The following is a 21,515-nucleotide window of genomic DNA, read 5'->3' as shown; positions in this document are numbered from 1 at the left end:
TTTTTATTTATTTTTCTAAATCCAAATAAGTTCAAATTTAACACATCTCTTTACTAAATATATTCAAATATATTATGAACTAATTTATATTTTTAATATTTTTCATTTTTATTTTTTTAGTTATTTTTCTTTAATTATTTACAACCCAAAAATACTGTATGAGAAAATAAAATATGACAACTAAAACAAATATAAAAATACAAACAAATAAAAGTAAAATTTTGTACAGTTCTAATATTAAAAGTCTATGCCCTTTTTAAAATAAATGAATTCAAATATTTAAAATAATAAAGTATATTTTAATTTATATTGCATTTTAGTTGAATAATTATATACAAATTATCAAATAAATATTCTGCAAAATATTTTTAATATAAAACAATTCAATTTTAACATTAGTTTATATATTATATAACCAATCTTTAAATAATATATCACTTATTAAAATACACTATATAATATAATTAATTTACTTCTTTGTGGACTCACTCTAGTTTAAATATATTGAAAAAAAAAGCCTTCACCGGTGAGACAGAGACATGCCTAATTTGTGCGTCAAGATGGCGACTCCTCGGTAAGATGAGCATCATCTAAATTTTAATTTATATCAACATTATGAAGGGTTAGTGAATCCATGTGTTGAAATTTTCTCCTCCGTCCAACATCACCATCAATTAGTGCATCCATCTCCCCATTTTAAATGTCATGATCTTTCTCTTCTTGTTGGCACGTTGCTTCGCAGCTATTCTCATCTTCCGTTTGGCATTTCGCATCGGATTAACAACAGCCATGAGCTTTTCCTCCTGTTTCCTCTTATTCCTTTTCAACTTAAGGTTCTTCCTGATAAGGTTGTAAATTTGAACGAAGCTTTGAGTACCCAAAATATTCTCCACTTTCCTACAGGTCTCTTCTGCCAACTTCTTCAGATCATCTGGAAGGAAAGAACCAAACTCAGTAAGTTGCCAGAAAAGATCCCATGAAAGAAGAAAACAAGAAAACCTAGGGAACACAACTTCCAATCTTCTAGGGTGGGGATTCACTTACTCCAAGAGTAAGTCTTGCTAACATACACAGTCGAAATCCATTAAAATTTTTCCGATGGTTCAAAGTTATAACAAGACATGCCCCTTGAGATTTGAGTTAACAAAGTTAAATTTGCCTACAACCCCTAGTTAAGAAATAGGAAGACTAACCATCAACTTCTTTTCCAGCATAGCCTTCACAAACTTTATAAAGAGGTAACAGGACCTCATGCCCATAGCGCACGCAGTCATCCTGCGTAATCCGTGACATGATATTTCCATAACTATCGAAGACTATTCGCATCTGCATTAAACAAGCAAAACAATATCAGTGATGAACACATTTATCAAGATAAAGAATGCGGATCTAGAATTTGCATATCGACCTGAATAGCATCCATTTGAAGGGCGATTTTCCCCATTTTCCGAAGCAATAGTGAGACAAGTACGCATTGGGTGCTATCAACTTTTGGAAGATTGTTATCTGAACGGACAAGAGAGGTTGAAGTTGAGTACATGAAGAACCTTCCTTTTCTTGAATCAAGCAAGTCAAAAGCTTTAAGGAACCGGTCCTTCTCATGTTGCTCAAGTGTAGACCAGAATGCAGGGGGATCTATATGCGCATCCATTAAAGAATGGACACCGCAAATAGCAAACACAATATTCTGGGTCATCAGGTTACTGTCAGCATCATTTAAGAGTGGCATTTTGAGTTGGCAACAAAGGGAAGTAGCTACTAAAAAAAGTCTACTTGGACTTGTAAGATAATAGTGTCTTAAGGAGCTTTGATTGTTCTCTTTGCTAGCATTTACACGAGCAAAGTATAACGCTATGAGGCGAGCTGATCTACTACGTATCCATGAATGTGGGTGCAAAAGCAACTCACAAATTGCTTCCCATGTATCCTTAATATGCGGCAGAAGAAAAAAGTTTGTCAGTGTGCTTGTTAACGAAATTTGAAAGGGGGAAACTAAAATGGAAAAATTTTAATTCTTCAGAGTGGTAATGCTTGTAGAAAGGACAACGAATGGCTGGCAACATTTATTTTGATTATATGCGGCCAAAGAACACAGCAGAACCACCTGGACTTTAAAGTATGCTATTTCAAGATAGTAAAAATATTATGGAAAAGCAGTATCAAAACCATGCAATTCTATTGTTCATAATTAAAATCAAAACGCATGTTTACAACACAGTAAAATAGATCTATACAATGTCCACAATTAAGTCAAATGTCCACAATTAAGTCAAATGTTCACGTGTGTAGGTGTCAAATACAATCCCTGGCAACTTAAGATATTACAAGGGCTGATCTTTTAACACACAAAGTATCACACTAGATTTTCCTTCAAATCCAGAACACCTCTAGTGTTGCTCCTTTCCAATAATTATCAAACAAACCAAATCAAACTATAAAATGAAATTTCTTAAAATATAAAGCCATATTTTTTTCTTCATAACTTGTGCTCAAAACCCAAAAATAAATGAAAATTATAAATCAGATAACAGCAAACAAAAAGAATACACTTGCATATTCTGTTAAAGTAGAGACATAAAATGGCTGGTTCAACATTAAATGTTATAGAAACCCATATCTCTTACCATCCAGACTTGGACATATTATCCCCAACCAGGTTTTCCAAACCAAAAGCCGAAACTCTCGTACATTTAAGCATAGAAAGTACCAATTATTTATTTCATGCAGTCAATCACTATCTATCACCTCACAATCACAGAGACACACACACACACACAAATTCTGTAGAGAAACAAGACATAAGCAACACATATAAATGTCATCTTAAGTCTGAATATATAAATATAGAAAGGAAGGCACAAAGAAGTTTACCTCAAGATCCTTTGAGAAGCATATATCATGGAACTGATGAATCATCTTCTCTAACATAACAAGAGAATAGTATGCCTGCTTCCAAAAGGGAACAGTGGATTCATCTGAAAAGCCCACTTGCCCTTCTGTGACTGCAAGTATGGTGGACTGCAAGATTCGGCGAGTCACTGGCAAAATACAATTTATATGTTTACGGAATCCTTTGTTTACTGTCTCAATCAGCAGCCCCAAAACCTATGTCAACAATTTCCAATTTCAATACAAATGAAGCAAACAGGAAAACAAAAATGTGCTATGCTAGAATAACTTAGTTAAAGAGAATAAATTTGGACATATGAAACAACAAATAGATTGGTGATAACTGATTTCTCTTGAAAAGTACGCAAGTCGTTCTTCTTTTTCCTTAACAACTCAGCAGAGAAAGATTCCACTTGAAAGAAGAGACTAATATGGTGAATACCGAATAACTTGTGTTTCTTTAACCAAAACTGTACAGAGCCTTTACAATGTATATCATTATGTGGACACCTCTTACAATTATGAACTTATAATTGCTTAATAGTAATTTCCCAAAATAACTAATCATATCTATTATAATAATTGAATAAATTCAAAAAATTCTGAATTACATCCCATGACAAAATAAAATGAAAGTGACTCCAATATTTAGAACAGGATTGTCACATTGGTAGAAGCTTGTCCAAAGGCAATGTGCAAGTTTGGTAATCAAATTAGATTCCAACTTCACAAAGCCAGATTTCAATTCATGCTCTAGGTTACAGAAGTTCGATGGGAACATAACCTTAATGGCATTCCTACCGCATTATTTGACAGGTCAACAAGGCCAGGAAGACACAGTTTCACCTCACAATTCACCACTCTGAAAGACCATAGAGATTAACAATACACCACAGTTGGCTCTTGGCACCATATTTTGATGCTAAACCTCTGTGCCCTATATGGGAAACCAAAAGCAAGCATGTGCGCAATGAATTTTCTCTGTTTCCTTACCTCCAGGATAATACCATCTACAGTAAAAAGAACCAGAAGCATCTCATAATAAGAAAAGTTTGCTCTTAAGTTTTCCCACTAAAGTGTCAAGTACTGAATGACTAACTACATCTAAGCCTCTAAATAACATAGAGGATGTGAAACTGAGGTTAATAAATGCACCATAAAATATTCCACTGCCATTCCCTTAATGTGGTAAAACCTGAGGTGTCATTTCACTTACCTAATGAAGAGCATTTTCTAGGTTAAACCCTTGCATTCACAGTTTCCAAGATAATTCAAATGCCTCGTGCGATCGACATACTAATTCCAACTAGTACTACAACCAAGGAGTGATATTATAGAACTCAAATTCTCATGATATAGTACAATTGTGACCTACAATAAAGTTCACACATCACAACAACATAATTACCGAGAAATTTTAGAATACATCACCTGTGCGGCAGCGCCCCATAGTTGTTGCTTGCCACCCAAGTACCAAGCAAGAGCATACTCAAGCATAGAATTCAGAAAATTTGGACTAACAGAACCAATAAGCTTCTTTATGGCAGCTCCACTCATTGAGCGAACAATATTATCATTATCATTGGCCAAGCAAGCTACCAAATGGACAAACAATGTCTGTGACTGCTCATCCAAAACACTTGTTGGAAATTTGACAATAATAGCGTGAATCATCTCAAGAACAGATTCCCGTCCAGTTGAATGCTCGTACCTGTAACAGTTAGAACACCAATGAGCCTAAATCATACTTAGTACATACGAGACACAGAATAGTCCAGAATACTTGCCTCAAATTTGAGAGCAAGAAGTCTAGATGTTGCTGCAAACGCTTTTCTGAGAGCCGATAATCAAGCAAAAATTGCAACAAGATTTTACTGCATTTTTTGCGAATTGATTCCATTTGACTTGTCACCATCAATTCAGCTACCCTAGTAACAAGGTCATATATCTCAGGTACAACCAGCTTGCGGCTGACAATACCCTTTAGAAGTGAAAGGGCCACCAAAGATGGATTTCTTTCAAGATCAACAAATATAGGCAGCTTAACTAATAGATGTATTTGATCTGTTGCAAGAGAAATTTTGGTGTTCCGCAAAAGCGCAGTCAGCAAAGTTAAGGATGATTGCATTAAAGGACTACTAGAGCTCACTGAATTCTGCGCAATATCAAAAAGAGCAGCCTTTACTCTCTCGGCTTGTTTTTGAAGAGACGGTAAAGGCAGTTTCACCAGTATAGTAAGGCATCCAAGGGAAGAAGACAAGATATCCTCATACTTTGAGCTTAAGCTATCAGTTAATAGCTTAACAAAAGGATCTAATAAGGATAACGTATTTTCACTTTTCATATCCTGTCTCATACCCTTTAGACGTTTATGCAATATTCTGAGACCAAACACTGTAATGAGGTGTGAACCCAATAAGCCACCAGCAACTAGCCGGCCTGTAGAAATTCTTTTAGCATTTTTAAACTCATCCTTATCTTCCAATTTCATCAATTTGTTCTCATGCCAACCACTCTCATCTTTAAAGCCATCATCAATAATGCCATAAAGAAAGACAAATAGATCAGTCTGATGTACTGATGGGTTGCTTTCAATACCAGCAGCTATATGAAGCAACATATTTTCCAATTTTGCTTTTACACTGGGTGTAACATGCTTCTGCAAATGAGTTGTCACAGGTGCAAGGAGCTTCAATGCACAGGTTTTGAATGTAATGTTTTGTGCAACCAGTTTCAAGCTTTCAAATGACTTCTTCCTCCTTGTTTCTTTCATTTTAGCAGCTATCTTTTCCACCTCCTTTTGCTCAGCAACATCTCCGAGAATGTCATTCTCTATAACAGAAAGAAGATCCTTCAAGCAGTAATCAATCTTTCCATTGGCTGGACCAGAAAGACACTTGGACAAAATATAATTAAGTGTGTATCCCAAGACATGAAGTTCATATCCCCGTTTTAAGGTACCTTGCAAAACCTTGATAATAAATTGCAAGTATTCCAATCCAAGTTCTTTCAAACATGCGGTCAGTGCAGACCTAGCTTCGTTCCTGATACTTTCTAAATGATTCTTTAAGAAGTTACAGACTCGGTGCAAAATGGTGGGAAGATACGTGTCCATGACATCGCCTGGAAGTAACTTAACCAATTTTAGAGCTGCAAGACTGATATTTACATTAACCCTTTCAGAGTCAGAATCTAGCAGTTTTTGTATCTTGGGGAAGACAACTTTATGAAGACTAGTTTGGATATCTGGGTTCACACCAGAAGTGCCACAGTTGCTGTTATCAGAAGAAACAGTGTCAGCTACTGCAAGCTCAGAAACACCACCCAAAGATTCCTTAGGTTCTTTAGTGTAGGAAAGTTCGGAAAAGTGAAATTTGTCCAAAATACAGCAAATCAGGCGTATGTAGAATTTTTGCTTGTCTGGACTACTAGATGCTCCCTGAAAACATTTGATCAACAATGAATAGTATGACTTCCATTCCATCTGACTTGCTACAGAAGCAACAGTCTCTATGCATGCATTTTTCATATGCTCTGCCTTTCCTTCTTTCTCATCTAACATCATGTTGAAGTAGAGTCGCATAAAAACCCTCTCAATAATGAACTGCAAGTTAACAAAAATAAAAATTATACACCAGCAACTAAGATGGATAAAAGATACTTCCAGTTGAAAGGATATAGTTATCACCTCTGATAATTTGTTTGTGCTGATGACCTTCCTAAACAATGACAATGCCTTCACTCTCTTACGGATCTGCAGTACCACATGGAATTACGTGAAATGTAAATTCTACAAGCTACTGAATGATCCCACAAAAATTTACAGACTAATTATTGAATGCAGGACAATATAGTAGTGTTTCTGACTACATCATGGAACGGCAGCAGCAGGTTGTCGCATCAGGAAATAACAGCTGGCAGACATTAATCATGTAACATTTAGCATATAAAGCTTCATATCTGTTCAATCAAATGAAACCTAGGAAACTAATAGTAGATTTGGACACAATCAGTTTTCCATTATTGACTTGCAACTCGGTTATTACAAATAGTTACAGAACCAAATATATAGCAGAAGTAATAGAATCAGCGGAGTAAAAGTCTACAAGCATCCAGAAGAATTAGAAACAGTTAAGCTGATCTGTTTGGTAGTTAGAGCTAGTGCCAGCTAGGATAGAATCTCCTAAATAACGCACGTAAAGACTCTTCTACTGTTCGCTCTCTCTCACAAACACTATTAGGTGAACAACTTGTGCAAGCTTAATAGTTAGGCCCATGACACGAATCATGTATCAACTGCACCTAATATCCCATATGTTGAATAGATCTTAGGTTGAACAGAAACTTACCACCGGATCAGTTATATCCTCAAAAAAATTGACTTCATCACTCTCGTGGCACAGGACAGTAAGTGATTTCAGGTTTGACACTTCTGGAAGCTTTAATACCATTTGATGCAACAATTTCAGCCATCCCTGAAACCAGATCAACCAGTGTTAAAGAGTAGAGGATTTAAGAAATTAGTTATTGGTAATTTCAGTTAAAATCTTCAATCAGTAATGAAAATATCTATATAATGATGGTTTACTCTTCTAATCATCCATCAATGCATGAGTTTAAGGAAAGAAATCTTATATATGTAGGCAGACAAGTTAAGGAGGGGACATGATATAAGTCAAGATCAATGCGCATACATGCCTAACTTGATACGTCTTGAAATACACACAAGTCCAGCAACCCAATACCTTTCTAACAGAAAGTGATCCATCCATTGCTTCTGTCATGTGCTTTAACAGAAATTTCTGTGTTACACGCTGGACGCATGATTTTGTCCAACAATCATCAATGTTCTTCATCATTGACAATTGTTCACTGTTTCCTTCTTTGCAAAGGATTAGACCAAAAAATTCAACAAATGATAGCAATGAACTATAGGCACTATACATAAAAGTTGTTTCCTCTGACGACATGTCATGCACACAGTGGGATAGAACAAGTAATGCATGTTCAACTTGAACACTTGCAAAGAAATCATTATCGATTATCCTGTAAGCATCCAAAATGGCATCATGATCAAGCCAACCCAGAGTTGATGTTGTATTCAGCTGGCGAAGTATCTTTGCCTGCATCCCAACAAAATCACAATTTGATATCAAAGAGCTGACAGCAAACAATACAAATGGCTATGAACAGGGACTAAAGATCAAAATTACCACTGAGAGTACAGATGCATCTGATGCTGCAAGGGCGTCAAGAACATCACAGATTCTCAAACGCATATCCAGCTCAGCCAAAATATATAAAGGAGAAAGCGCACTTAGAATTTTAGCGGTACTTCCATCTCCCAATATCGGGGCAATATTTTGAATGATTTGCAAAACTTCAAGACATAAATCTATGGGTAAAAAAAAAATAAAAATAAAAAAGAAACACAGAGCAATGGATGTGAATTAAACTATCTGCAATTAAAAAGGAAGAACACAGCATGACAGCAACTAGAGATATATGCGGTTGTCTCACCAGAACTTGCAGTTTTCTTTCCTATAAACAAAAGCAATATTTCCACAAATTTCTTTGCCAACTCTGACTCCTTGATATACTTGGGTAAGAATTTGAAAATTCTTATCACTGTCTCCCCAGGAGATCTGATCAGCTTTCTGATCAAGGAAAAATTCAAACATACAAAAGCAAAATGTTAACTGCATATATCCCTGTTTCCCCAAGTAATTCTATACATAAAAGCAGATTTTTGTTCCATATTACTTTATAAGATTATCATGTCCTTTCAGAAATACCCCAAAATTAAAAAATGAATAAACAAAAAATGCTAAGACCGCACTTAGCCCAATAATGTAAGTATTTACTACATCTTGTTAACTTTTCATTTCATTTGACTGAGCTATATTCAGCAGTACTTCAAAGAATTGTTTGTCAAAGTATAAATAGCTAGTTTTCACATGAAAGAAAAAATCATGTTCTACCATAACTATTTCCCAGTTTAAGCCAAAGATAAGCTAAGCAATAACAGAAATTCAAATTACGGAAAGTGTCAACATTAAAAAACAAACATCATTATCCAAGCACAGTCATAAAATTAGCTAATACCTCTTGACTGAACGATCACTTCCAAATAAACACCACATGCTGTCTATAAGTACTTTAATATGTGAAAGCAAAACTCTCCGAGCAGGATTGTCTTCATCATCCAATTGATTGTCAAGGCTTAACAAGTTGTCAACAAAGTTCATAACACTATATAGTACAGCTTCAGAAGCTGATTTGAGAGAGATAATTGAAAATATATCAGGTACAAGACTCTCCCTTGTGCGTAATAGTGCTACCAGTTTATTGTTTCCACTCATGGCCACAAAGCAAGACAACAGTGAACTTGGTTTCTCACTAGTAGCAGTCTCCTGTTTGAATTTAGCAATCAGTGATTTTACTGCAGAGAAGAATCGGTCCCACAAATCAGAACTAAATTCATGATCTTCATATTTATTGAGGACAACAGAAACAATTTTCAGGCACAGAGATCTCATATCCTTGAGTTGCTTCAAAGTATTTCCACTCTGCACAAACAAATTGAAAAATAGAGTAATAAATAAAACAGACAGCATGGATCACGGGAGAAACAGTCAATCCACTTTCAGTTACCATGAAACAACAACAAGACAATAAGAAACAATAAAAACGAGCAATATGTGAAAGCAAATCCATGTATAGTTGGAAATAGAAAAAGTTATAGTATATGATGGATGGTAAGCATCAACATTTAGAAGTCACAGAAACTTATCTAATTCATTATTATTTTCTAGTAAACATAAGATGTATTCATTATTTTGTACATATAAATATTACAATTGTGAGTAGAATTCATGAGGTGATTGCTCGTCTAAGATGGAGGTAAGCCATGATTGATAACATACATATTGGAGAACACCATGGGCAACAGGGAGTTAACTCCCCCATCTACCAAGAAAACAACAGTTGAATGTCACAAATGGAAAATTTTGTTGATTTAAAGAAAGTCTTGTTAAGGGATATGTGTCTCCCTTTTAGACTAAAACAATCCATTGTGGCTTGGTTTAGCAAGGACCATTTTGTCCAAAAGTTTTGGAATGTTAACACCGCCATACTTCTCCCAGCTACTATGTGATATAATGGTCTATGTTGAGGATACAGTTAACATAATATTGATCGTGTGAAGATTTTCTGAATAGAGGACATGGGTAAGTTCTATTTTCCTTATAAGAGGTTGCTTTTTTCTAGCTATGGGAGTGGTATGTCACAAAAGAAGATACACATGGGATATATTCTAAAGAAACTAGTATATGCTGGATGGATAGGTGAGTCGATAGTCATATGGAGACAAAAACTAAACAATTACCAAATAAGAAAGAGCCATATTAGAATATGAGAGATACTGAAGATTAGTTGGGAAGGTTAATTATCCCACTATTATGGGCTGGGTATTTCCTTTGTGGCAAGAATAATAAGCTAATGTAAGAAACTCCTCTTGCTTATCACAGTGCTAAATACAACTCAAGCAGTTTACTATTTTTGTGCATAGTCTGTCTTTTTACAGAAACACACATCTCAGTGCTTATCATCATTTGTACGGGCACCTGTTATTAAACATGAATTTCTTCCTCAAGCTCATACAGGTAGTTCGTACATATAAAACTTTAAATTCAGCATAAACAGAATATTACCACAACTTGATTTTCTGGATCACTGTCCTCTTGAATGGATTTTATATTAGTCCCAAAATCAACACTATCTAGTGAAAGCCCACCATCCTCTAGAAGGGGATCAGCAATGGTCCCAGAATTGCTTTGATCTGTAGGAAGCCCAGTGTCCTTATGAAGGGAATCGACATTGATGCCAGACTTTCTTTGATCTAAAGGAAGCCTGTTTGGTTCTTTTGCTTTGTCAAGACTTGAAGTACAGCTCTCCAATACTCGAACAACACACCCCACTAATAGATCAAGAAAAGGGCTAATATGCATTTCATCAAAAACCCCAACAATGTCTTCAATGACATGCAAAAAACCATATTTCTTTTTCCAGGGTAGAGTTACCATATTTTCCAAAGTGAAATATTGTAACAAAGATAATGCTTGAAATTCACTAATGGAGCCTCCAGATAAGGACCAAAACAAGTTCACAAGCCCATCATTTTTCTTAACTATTTGCAATGGCTTTACCAGTAATGCAAAGAAAAGTGGCAGCTCATTGACATCTAGTCCAGCCAAGAAGCTTAGAATAGCTTTCCGATGACAAATGCTTGCTTTCTACAGAAGGCATTTAAGATCATAAGAGTAAAACAAATGAGAAGAAACTGACAAAAATATATGTTAACAGGCAAAATCCTCAAGAAGCATAAGTTGCATATACCTTTCGAGATGCAAGTCCTTTAAGCTTTCGTACTTTTGGCATTAGAAGACGAATAACTAATGGCACAAGATAAGCACGGTGACATTGCTCAATGAAGCCTGATTCTCTCGATAGACTCCATGCTGTTAGTTCCTCCCTTAAATTTTTGGAATTGATCAAGTTCCTCAGATGTCCATCATATGGCAAAAGGTAATCATCTTTCCAGATCAACAGGCAATCCAGAACTCTCATTTGTATCTCAGGATCACTTTCTTCAAGAAGCCTGCCAAAACACCCAAAAAAATAAAATAAAATCGCATTTCAACTTTCAAATAGGTAACAGCCATTAACAAATAATAATGCAGAGATGTACAACTGACCTGTTCTGCAGGACCTCCTTAAGAAATTGACCTGAGTAGAATGACTTGGGATTTTTCATCAGCTTGAACAAGTTTAACCATTCTTTCAAGATGGTCTTCCACTCTTTGCCTTTGCAAGCACATGACTCAAACTGCCCTACACTGCACTTAGTTTTACAAAGGAAAATTAATTATCAAACAGATAATTTAACACTTCAAGTCCATAAAGTTTTAACTATGACTCCTATCCTACAAGGAGACAAAATCCACTAGACTTCACCTTTCAAGATCATGAGTCTCGTATCCCAAGAACTTCAAAAATAATGGAATGAATTGCCGGGAGCGAGGTTCAACAACACTTGGAATTTTCTGTAAAGCTTTTAGCAAGAGTGATAATATTGTTACAGTCGGCGTACTATCATACGCAAGATTGACAAATAAATCAAAACAATCAAGTAGACCTGAAAAAAAAAATGAAGTTGATTACCAAACCAGCAGAATGGGAATTACAAAAATATTTTGCTTACCAGGATTTGAACATTTTAGTGAAAATGTTTATAGAACATATAAAAATACCTATTTACCAACTACTTAAATGCATACAAACCAACCAAGACCGTTCTATTTACACAGCATATATTAAATAGCCAGATTCCCCAACCAATTATCATGCCAGTCCTATCATCTAGGACACTACATGCAAAAAGATAAGCATGAGAGCAAGAATGAACCTAAGATCCGATGAGAATCAACAAACTTACACGTTGGTTGATCAAGTAATGCACCATTGACACCATCATGCAAGTTGAAAGTGGTACGTAGTTTTAATTGGCACTTTTCCAGATAACCAATGAAGTTATCCCATACCAGTGAAAAATGTTTGCTAATCAATACAGCAATACATTCTAATATAGGATCCCAAAGGTCGCTAAATCGATTATTCAAGATGCCTAACAATCCATTCAAAACAAGAAGAACATATAATTGCGGAATCCTTCCAGCAGATAGGTCCATCTGTATCTTGGAGATCAATTGCTGAATGCTTCTGCTTGTAGATATTGAAATAGGAGTTTTTTCAATCGAGAGGAGCAACACGAGAGCCTGTCATTTCACCAAAATAAGCACTCATATAAAATCTCAAGTTAAAATACGATGATGCCAGCAAACATAAAAGATACGTACATTATATCCTGTGCAATTTACTTTTGAAATCGGAGAAACTTCAGTTTTCCTTTTCTTCTCAGGAGGCTGATCTCCTGATGAAGTCTCACCACCAACTTTGTAACGACAAAGTATTCTAAGAGTTGAAATGCGAATCTCCTTGCATGGATCGTGCAAATTATCAGCGAACTCTGTCACTGCACCTGTAATCCCTTTTTCAAGTTCTGAATCACACATAATAGACCCATTGTCTTCCAGAGGGCTACAACATACAAGTGGAGTGTTATACAAGTACAAAACTCTAACTATTTGTAAAATTATTGACTCAATTCGATTAAGAATGGAAAACAAGAGTTATTACTAAAACACATCCACATACCCATACTTGTAGTCCAAATAATCAGCAACACCCAACAAGACTTGTGAAGATGACTTGTATCGTTTTGCAAGAGTTAAAAACCTTCCAGTTTCATCAGTTACAATCCTGCTGTAGCTATACAGCCTGCTATAAGAACTCAGCGAAGAACCTATAATGCTTTCCCAGGCTTTTCTAGTTGAATGAATATAGTCTGCAGATTAGAAACAGAAGGTACAGAAAAATATAAGAAATGACATAGCATTAATGAATACAGGTATCCTAGCATAACCCAAGCACTAAACATTTTTCTCAAAACAAGAGTGTTCATGATAGTGAACACGATAGAAATAGGGGCAATGAAAAATCAGCTTTGGTATAAACTTGGTCAGTTCAAATAGGATTCCCATTAGAAAAAGTCACATTTTGCACAAGGAATGAAGCAATACCAGCTTTAACCGTCAGAAGCTGATCTATAGCATTCATGAGATTCAGCAACAAGGATGGATTGGTCTCAACAATAGACATATGAGAATAGCAGCTCACAATCCCCCATATCCGTGCCATTCCTTTTTCATCAATTTTATTATTTTCTGATACACCGGTACGTGAAATATCATTTATTTTATCAGTCCAGTTAATGATAGCCCCTTGCAAACGGTTGGATAAACTAGCTAATGCTTCTACGCCTGTTTCATCCAGAAAGTCCAACTTCTGTGTACTTAATTGCATTTTCTCGCAGAAGTACTGTAACAGGTGTATCGCCTCTTCTTCTGAACTCTCCATTAGATCATTTATTGCTCTAAAAAATCATGAGATAAGTCAAATATAGAAGTCGGGAAGTACTAAACTACAACCTTTTTATGCATAGAAAGAGAAACAGAGAGACAGAGAGACAGGCTAACGTGCATGCACACGAACACATACAAAAATATTACCTTATAACATTACTTCCAAACGCAAGTGCACAAAGTTCCTTTTGTAGCAGTTGTCTGATAAAGTCCGTCAAACTGGAACCAAAACTCTAACATGTCAAGAACAAGAAGGTTTTAAAACATGCAAGTAATGCAAATGCATCACTACAGTCATTACCATGAGCTTCTTGATTTAAAAATTGGATCCCACTGTAACGCACACTCTGATATCGTTGATGGGTTGTAACTACAGAGCCCACTGAGAATGACCAACATTAATTCCAAAATCTCATTAACCACCAAATGTAGGTCTTCTTGTGACTCAACAAATCCATCTGGTGCGATAAAGGTTCCCACAAGCAGCCGAACAAGTTCAAGCATAGGCTTATAATCTGACAGATGTAAGTGCAGTTACAATTAGAAGGGGGAAAAGAAAGAAGGACATGGACAACTAAATTAACTTTTTTCATGGAAAGAAATTGCACAGTATCCTGAGATAACGCATACAATATTAAAAGTAGAAAAACTAATTTCAATACAATACATTATTTGAAAAATTAAAGGATTTAAAAAAAGGGGATAATCTTAATCAACTGAACTCATTTGAAAAATTATTTCAATACAACACATAATTTCAATGAAGGAAGAACTGAAGAAGATAAGGAACAATAATCTCAATCCAGGTGATAGCACTAGAACTCAACCCAATCACCCACTCGCTTTTATCACAATTAGATGCCAACAGCTTATAATCTGGCAAACATAAGTGCAGTTAAAATTAGAACCCAATTATGGGGACAAACACGAAAGAATAGATTTGACCTTGGGGTATCTTAAGACTGAATAAAAAGTCATATAAATAAGCTTATAAAGAAATCAAGGAATAAAGATTTAAGAACAAAAAGGAAGGAAGAATGTGATCAGTTTCCTAACAGGCAACTGTAGTTTATTTTCCTTGTCAATTACCTACCTTAGTCAAACAGAGCAAAATGAAAATTAGATTACATATAGCGTTGTAACTCACCAGACACCTTTTGCCCATTTTGCATCTTCACAGCGGAAACTAGAACTGATAAAATGCGTCTTAAATGCTTGACATCTCCACTACTAACACATTCACTTATTTCCTTATATAAGAAATCCCATACCAAACTCAGCTCTTTGGCCTCCATCCTGTCACATAATTTATTAAAAACGGATTTTACAATTTCCAAAACGGTACACCTGGACTCTGAAATAGAGACAGAGATAAAAATAATGTTATTTGAAACATTAGAAATCAATCACAAGTTTAGTCAGAGTCTACCTTGCTAACACCACAAAATCAAGAGTAGGAGCATCTATTTAATACAATTATACAATAATCATGCTGGAGTCTAGAACATCAAAATGCTGTGTTTCAGTCAAACAACCATAGTATTAATACTAATATAATATTAATATTATTTACATTCCTTACCTTTTATGAACAAAATAAGCATCTTAACATGACGTTTTAACACATTTAGTACTGCAGACCAAAGTACTAAGAATTTTGCAGAAACATGCCTAGGAATAAACCTCTACTCTGGTTGCCACTTATAATCTAAATAGTATCATACTTCTGTAAAAGTAATCCTAAATATTTTGAACTGAAAAATTAAACATCAAACACATGACACTCCTAGATGATGCTAGACACTGAGTGCCATCACAGAAGGTAGTGCAGGAGGGAAGAGATAGCCAAGCACACCAATGAAGTGGGTTGAGGGTAAAAAAGAGAATAGGGATAAGGTGAGTACAAATTGTCGATTCTGTCCACCATCATAATCTGGACCTTTTAGATAAGAAAATGGTACCACACCTTGAACAGATGCACCATAAAATATGTATTTATCAGTATAATATGTTAAATGAAACCTTTTTGTAACTGTGATTAACTTTAAGGACCTAATTACAAAATTTTAGTTTGCAAAGTGATTACAAATTTTTGAACTATACGGAGTTATTTGAAAATTGAGTAAAACTATTTGGAACCGCTAGTGTAATCAAACCAAATATTATTCTATCGTACATATGCAGGAGGATTTAAGTAGAAACAAGCTTGCCTTGGTTAGCTTTATCATCAGTAACAAAATTTGCCCTTTTTCCGATGGCTTTATCACCAATAGAAAAAATTGCTTTGCTAGTCAATAACTGTATAACTCGCTCTGCTTTCGAATGGAACCTTGAAGAGTAACCTTTCATTATATTATAAAGCAATTCTCCAACAGCTGATTCACTGCAGGCAGATGGATCCTTCACTGCTTCAGCAATGATTCTTCCAATTCCTATGTCACCAAAAAATATTGGAGAGTTTCATAACCAACAAAAGAAATAAATAAATGCACAGTTAAAGAAAAGGAGGGAGGGGACAAAGGGAGATCAGTAAATGAAAACAATGAATGACATCAGCACCTCGTTTAAGCTGCTCCTCCGGGGCATTTCTCAGGACAAACGACATTGCTTCAGCCATAAATTGTTGGACATATTCCTTTGGATAATACCTCAAATCTTTTGTGACCCTTGATATATCATAGTCAAGAAAAGAACCACAAAGTTTAGAATACTACCATTTGAAAAATTAAACGCATACTGCATAGGCATTCACATTTAAACTTGTGCCATGTTGGCTAATACAAAATATGATCAACTACCCGTTTCTCAACCTTTTGTAATCAACAATATACTACAGTTTGCTTACTAAAGAATCATGAATCTTCCCCATATTTCCAGATACAGTTTTCTGTCATAACTAAACACTCGGCCCAAGTGATGTAGTATTGTCAAAAGGGCTGAGGCAAGGTGGAAATATGTTTGATCAGGTAACATCAAGTACTCATCTAAACAAACTACCAGCAAATCACAACATGTCTGTTCTAAAGTACATTATACTTTTGTTACTTCACTATGACCAAAATTACGTTAAATTCTTGCTTTTATATTTATAAATTACAATTTTTTTGGCATTTCACCTCAACATGCTTTCCATGTCATCAAACACTGCTCATTGGGAAAAGTATATACTTTCATTAGTGATGAAAGTCTAATGAGGAAATTTAGAAAGATATGAAGGTAAAGGCATATACATTCAGGAGTATTTCAGGCAACTGCAGCATAGTTAAACTTCATATAGATAACAAGGAAACTACTAAAACAGTAAAACTGTAATCCAGAAACTCACTTGAGCACCTCAGTGGTGTTGTGAATTAAATATTTCTGAAGATACATCATAATATATGACCATGATGTGAAGATCTGCATAAGAATGAAGAAATAAAGTTTCATATTTCATATTTATGTTGGGAAATGAGAAATCATCAAATGCAAAATGGAAAACAATATTTTCCTTATAGGAATATCACTGACAAGACAAGCTTGTACCTGCTCAATGAGATCTGGCTCCCTATCTCCCCCACTTTTGAGAAGAGATACCAAAGAATCAACAATTCTTGGCAACAGCCTAACCAAACCGACATGGAAATCCATAAGTAAGCCAAGTGAGAATTTTCCTTAAAATGCATATTTATAATAGGGAAACCTTCAAATAAGGCTATGTACAGAGTTGATACATGAAATAAACAAAAACACAAACATGATATCTAAAAGTTTAAGGCATAAGAAGACCAGAATTTCTAAAACACCAAGTCAAAGCGAGCAGAAGCTTACGGAACAAATTCTTCCAGAATATCTCTGGATAAAGCTGCAATTAACCTGCAGAAGAGAGCATTGAGGTTTTAAGGGTATGGAAGAAAGGATTGAGAATTATGTCAACAGCTTCAAATAGTAATCGAATAGCAAAACCAACACAAAAGACCTGTTTAGTAATTGTCCCATAACATAAATACAAAAACTTGTAGACACAAACATGCTGGAGAAGGAGACAAATATAGAAATAGGAAAACATCTCTACCTAAGACAGAATTTGCATTATTTTCTTTCCAACCAAAAACTGGGGACAGCGGGAAGAGGAGAGAGACTCAACTATTATGTCTTGTCTCTATCTCCTGTCCTTGTATTTCTATCCTAAGACACCTACCAAACACAACCTAAAGGAAAAAACTCACCCTTAACCAAGTCCAAAGCTACTTTGTTAAAATAATTAATAACTTATGTTTATAATTATTATGTACAAATCAGAATTCAACAAAACATAAAACATGTACTCAAATGAGTTGATGCTTAATAGAAGAGCATATCTAAATATATATAGATGTAAACACTGACTAATTGAACCCAATTACCCAATATATTGTTTTGTTATTTTTCCTTCACTAAAGCTAATCTAGATCCTCTAGAATGTGGATATAAGCTGTAATAGAATCTTGATAAATAAACTGAAATCAAACTTTGACAAATAAAGACAGACTTCAACAAATTCAAATGGTTTACTTTATTACTTGACTTTGACCAACCCACTCCATGCTACTCCTTACCACCCTCCTAAGGGAAGTCTAACTATCCTGATAAAAATCCTTTTTTTTCAACATTATCAAATAGAAAATTACTACCAACATCAATATTTTTTAACAAAATAAGATTATGTTTTTTTTTTCCACAATTTAATGTGCAACACACTATGCAAAAAGATAAGCAATCCAAGCAATGCCTGCATACCTGAGAATAGGCTCAACAGATAGCCTTGCTTTCAAGTGCAACCTAGAAAGAAGTTTTGAGATTAAGGATTCCTTGTGCAAGAGAACCAAGGCCAATGATTGTGTACAAGGTAGAATCTCTTCATACAATGTGATGAAATCCTCGGCAGTGTTTAACTCCTGTGTTTCAACAACGCAGCAAATAATAAATACCAATTAGCACATGGCAAAGATCAAGTAAAAGGCCACTCGAAATTTTTTTCTATTTTTCTGGATTAGAAGGAAAAGATAGAGGAAGCAAAACTCTCTTCTCCCTTCATTTCAAATCTCCAAGGAGATGAATAATTACAGATGTTTTTCTTAAATAAGAAAAGAGTGTGTCCAAACACAAAAGGGGCGCATTCCATGGAAGGGAACTAGATCATAACAGTCAAGAAACTCCCAGGAGAACATAAAGAACCAAAAGAAATATGAATACAACCTCCCACATCACTGTCAACATCCATACCCTTTAACTACTAATATAATAACTATCCCTAATCAAAACAAAACCCAGTACACACGGATTCCAGCCCCTTCTCACTTGATGTCGCATTGCATTCTACTTATCACCAAACATGTAATGCTTCACATAAAACCTTGAACGCCACAGCCTCCCTTCAGCAATAACCATCAATAGGCAAATATCCATGCCACGTCCTATGATATATCTGAAATCACACTCTTCTACCATGATTATCCATTCCTTACGTTCCACAAGATCATTCAACATCTCCTACTTCTAATCTTTCAAATTGTATGACACAAAAATATACAAGACCCCGCATGTTCTTCTCAAGTATACTCCAAAGAAACCCACACCAATCATAATACAACATATGAGCCAAAACTGAATTTTTTAGACTATACTTTTCAATGCTTCCTCTCCCATTATGCAAGAAAATTTGCTTGAATCTCCTATACCACTTGCTTCAACGCCCCACTTTTACCCTTCCCCAAATAACTCTGCAGCCAACACATTAGCCATGCCATGTCTCCCACCACCTGATAAGCTTCATCTCACCACGCCTTCCTCTCACATTTTCTTTTCACAGATTATGCAATTATCTTAAAATACTACGAAGCTTAATTGACATGTCACCAAAAAGATTAAATAACATGTTTCACACGCAGTCTTTCTTTGCTCTCTTAATAAATGTATATTTACGCACAAATCCCGAATGCACAAAAATAGAAAGAGAGAGAATCAACAACTGAAGAACAACCAAGCATAAGTGAAATGCATATTTTTCCATATATCGTCATAAATTTTTGTATGAAAAACAGTGTTACAGGATAAAGCACCCACTGAAAATAAAGTGATCACTACAGCTTAACAACAAAGGTCCAAAAAACATGTGACACAATGAAGCTGCAAAAAACACTAAATCCCATGCAAAACATTATAGAAGCACCATGCACTAACGATAGCTAAGGTCCACATTATTTTATCTTTAGTGCACGAAAGATCAATCAATTTCTACTCTATAACAAAAACAACTTATTCAAGCTATTATGCAACTCCGTCTAACAAGAGCAAGACCACTGTCGACTACTCGAGATAAATTAGTTAAACATAGTAGTTAGCAAGGTAGGATTTCTTCAATAGCGAAGGCCTAATGGACATGGAAACCTTTCATACATAAAGGCAAGAAAATAGCAATCGCAGCAACTTAAATGTATCATAATAACCATAACCATACCCTCCATTCTATAAGACAGTCTCTGAAAAATGAGGAACCCTCAGACGGCTCAGCTTTAACCTTCTCAAGACTCCGATAGACGTTGATATCAATCTCATCTACTCTCTCAGAAAAGGATTTAAACTGCACAATTCAATAACCCAGTAAATGAAATATAAAATAAAAACAAAAAGTGTCAAGCAAGCAATTCACACAAATTAGCAGCACGTAAGAACAAATTTTCAACCCAACCGAATAAAACAGCTTTCATCAATAATAACGAATATTTTAAAAAAATTAAAAATAAATAAATAAATAAAACTCAGTAAAAGTAGGCAAGGGTTTAGGGTTTAAGCAGAACCGGGACTAAGCTTAAGCACAAAGATAAAGGTTAATTCAGAGGGAAGTGTGAAGGCTGGTTCTATTTCGGAAGAGGAGAAGCTTACGATGAAGCGGCGGCGGCCGGGGGATTTGTTAAGAGACTTGACAGCTTGAGCGTGCGATGCCGTTGCCATGTTGAGTCTTGGTTAAAGAGAAGGTAGTAGCAGCACACCACTGCTCTTTAATCGGTGATGGAATGTATTATATTTAGAACTTGAAAGATCCCTCGCAAGTCGCAACTCACATCGTTTTTCACTTTTTCTTTCTTAATTCTCAAATACCTTTGCTTGGCTCGCTGTTATTCCTCGCCATTGTTTGTTTACTAAATTTTTCCTCACTTTCTCAGAATCCAAACAGAGATTTAGGGTTTGGATTAATACCCCAGCTGTCTAAATTGTTGAAATTGATTTATTAAAAATAATTTTATGTTTAGATATTTTATTATAAAAAAAATTATATATTAATTATGTTTGAGTATAATTATATAAACGTATTTTTTTATTTATTTATTACGTAAAAAATATTTTTTTTTTTAAAAATTATTCTAAAAGACTATTAAAAAGATTTAATTATAAAAAAAAAATTTAATATTAAAATTATTAAGAATGATCAATTTTTTTATAATATTTAAGAAAAAGAACCAAATTTTTTTATAAGAAGATAAATATATCTTTAATTATTTTTTTATTTATTTTTTGTAATTTTTATGTTGATAAATTTTATTTTTCTTAAAATTTCAATAATTT

At 34.9% G+C, this 21,515-nt stretch overlaps 1 protein-coding gene across 2 annotated transcripts; it reads right to left on the bottom strand.

The window, feature by feature from the left end:
• Window positions 1-339: 339 nt before the first annotated feature.
• LOC112740994 (uncharacterized) lies at window positions 340-21,152 on the bottom strand. 2 transcript variants are annotated; one of them, XM_025789752.3, is made up of 31 exons: window positions 20,835-21,152; window positions 20,410-20,532; window positions 18,690-18,847; window positions 17,742-17,786; window positions 17,457-17,535; window positions 17,257-17,330; window positions 16,491-16,597; window positions 16,142-16,363; window positions 15,079-15,285; window positions 14,233-14,446; window positions 14,079-14,150; window positions 13,590-13,942; window positions 13,165-13,354; window positions 12,807-13,047; window positions 12,386-12,725; window positions 11,905-12,085; window positions 11,646-11,786; window positions 11,287-11,548; window positions 10,602-11,183; window positions 8,995-9,458; window positions 8,410-8,546; window positions 8,103-8,284; window positions 7,635-8,012; window positions 7,239-7,364; window positions 6,578-6,643; window positions 4,677-6,493; window positions 4,321-4,600; window positions 2,872-3,105; window positions 1,409-1,927; window positions 1,194-1,326; window positions 340-931 (listed from the first exon to the last, which is right to left on the bottom strand). In XM_025789752.3, the coding sequence occupies exons 1-31, from the start codon at window positions 20,901-20,903 to the stop codon at window positions 675-677; spliced, it is 8,253 nt and encodes a 2,750-aa protein (XP_025645537.1). In that variant the 5' UTR covers window positions 20,904-21,152; the 3' UTR covers window positions 340-674. The 2 variants fall into 2 exon arrangements, with proteins under 2 accessions (XP_025645537.1, XP_025645538.1); XM_025789753.3 differs by having other exon boundaries at window positions 15,079-15,227; window positions 20,835-21,105.
• Window positions 21,153-21,515: the final 363 nt, after the last annotated feature.

This window comes from Arachis hypogaea, chromosome 14 (assembly GCF_003086295.3).
Source record: "Arachis hypogaea cultivar Tifrunner chromosome 14, arahy.Tifrunner.gnm2.J5K5, whole genome shotgun sequence".
Lineage (NCBI taxonomy): Eukaryota > Viridiplantae > Streptophyta > Magnoliopsida > Fabales > Fabaceae > Arachis > Arachis hypogaea.
This window is presented reverse-complemented; position numbering and strand designations above follow the sequence as displayed.

Excerpts from the sequence above, each read along its gene's own strand:
- LOC112740994 (XM_025789752.3), bottom strand. The coding sequence starts at position 20,903 with ATGGCAACGGCATCGCACGCTCAAGCTGTCAAGTCTCTTAACAAATCC. Across the intron at positions 12,726-12,806 it reads TAAATTGCACAGGATATAAT|GCTCTCGTGTTGCTCCTCTC; the intron begins GTACGTATCTTT and ends GTGAAATGACAG. Across the intron at positions 8,285-8,409 it reads AAAGAAAACTGCAAGTTCTG|ATTTATGTCTTGAAGTTTTG; the intron begins GTGAGACAACCG and ends TTTTACCCATAG.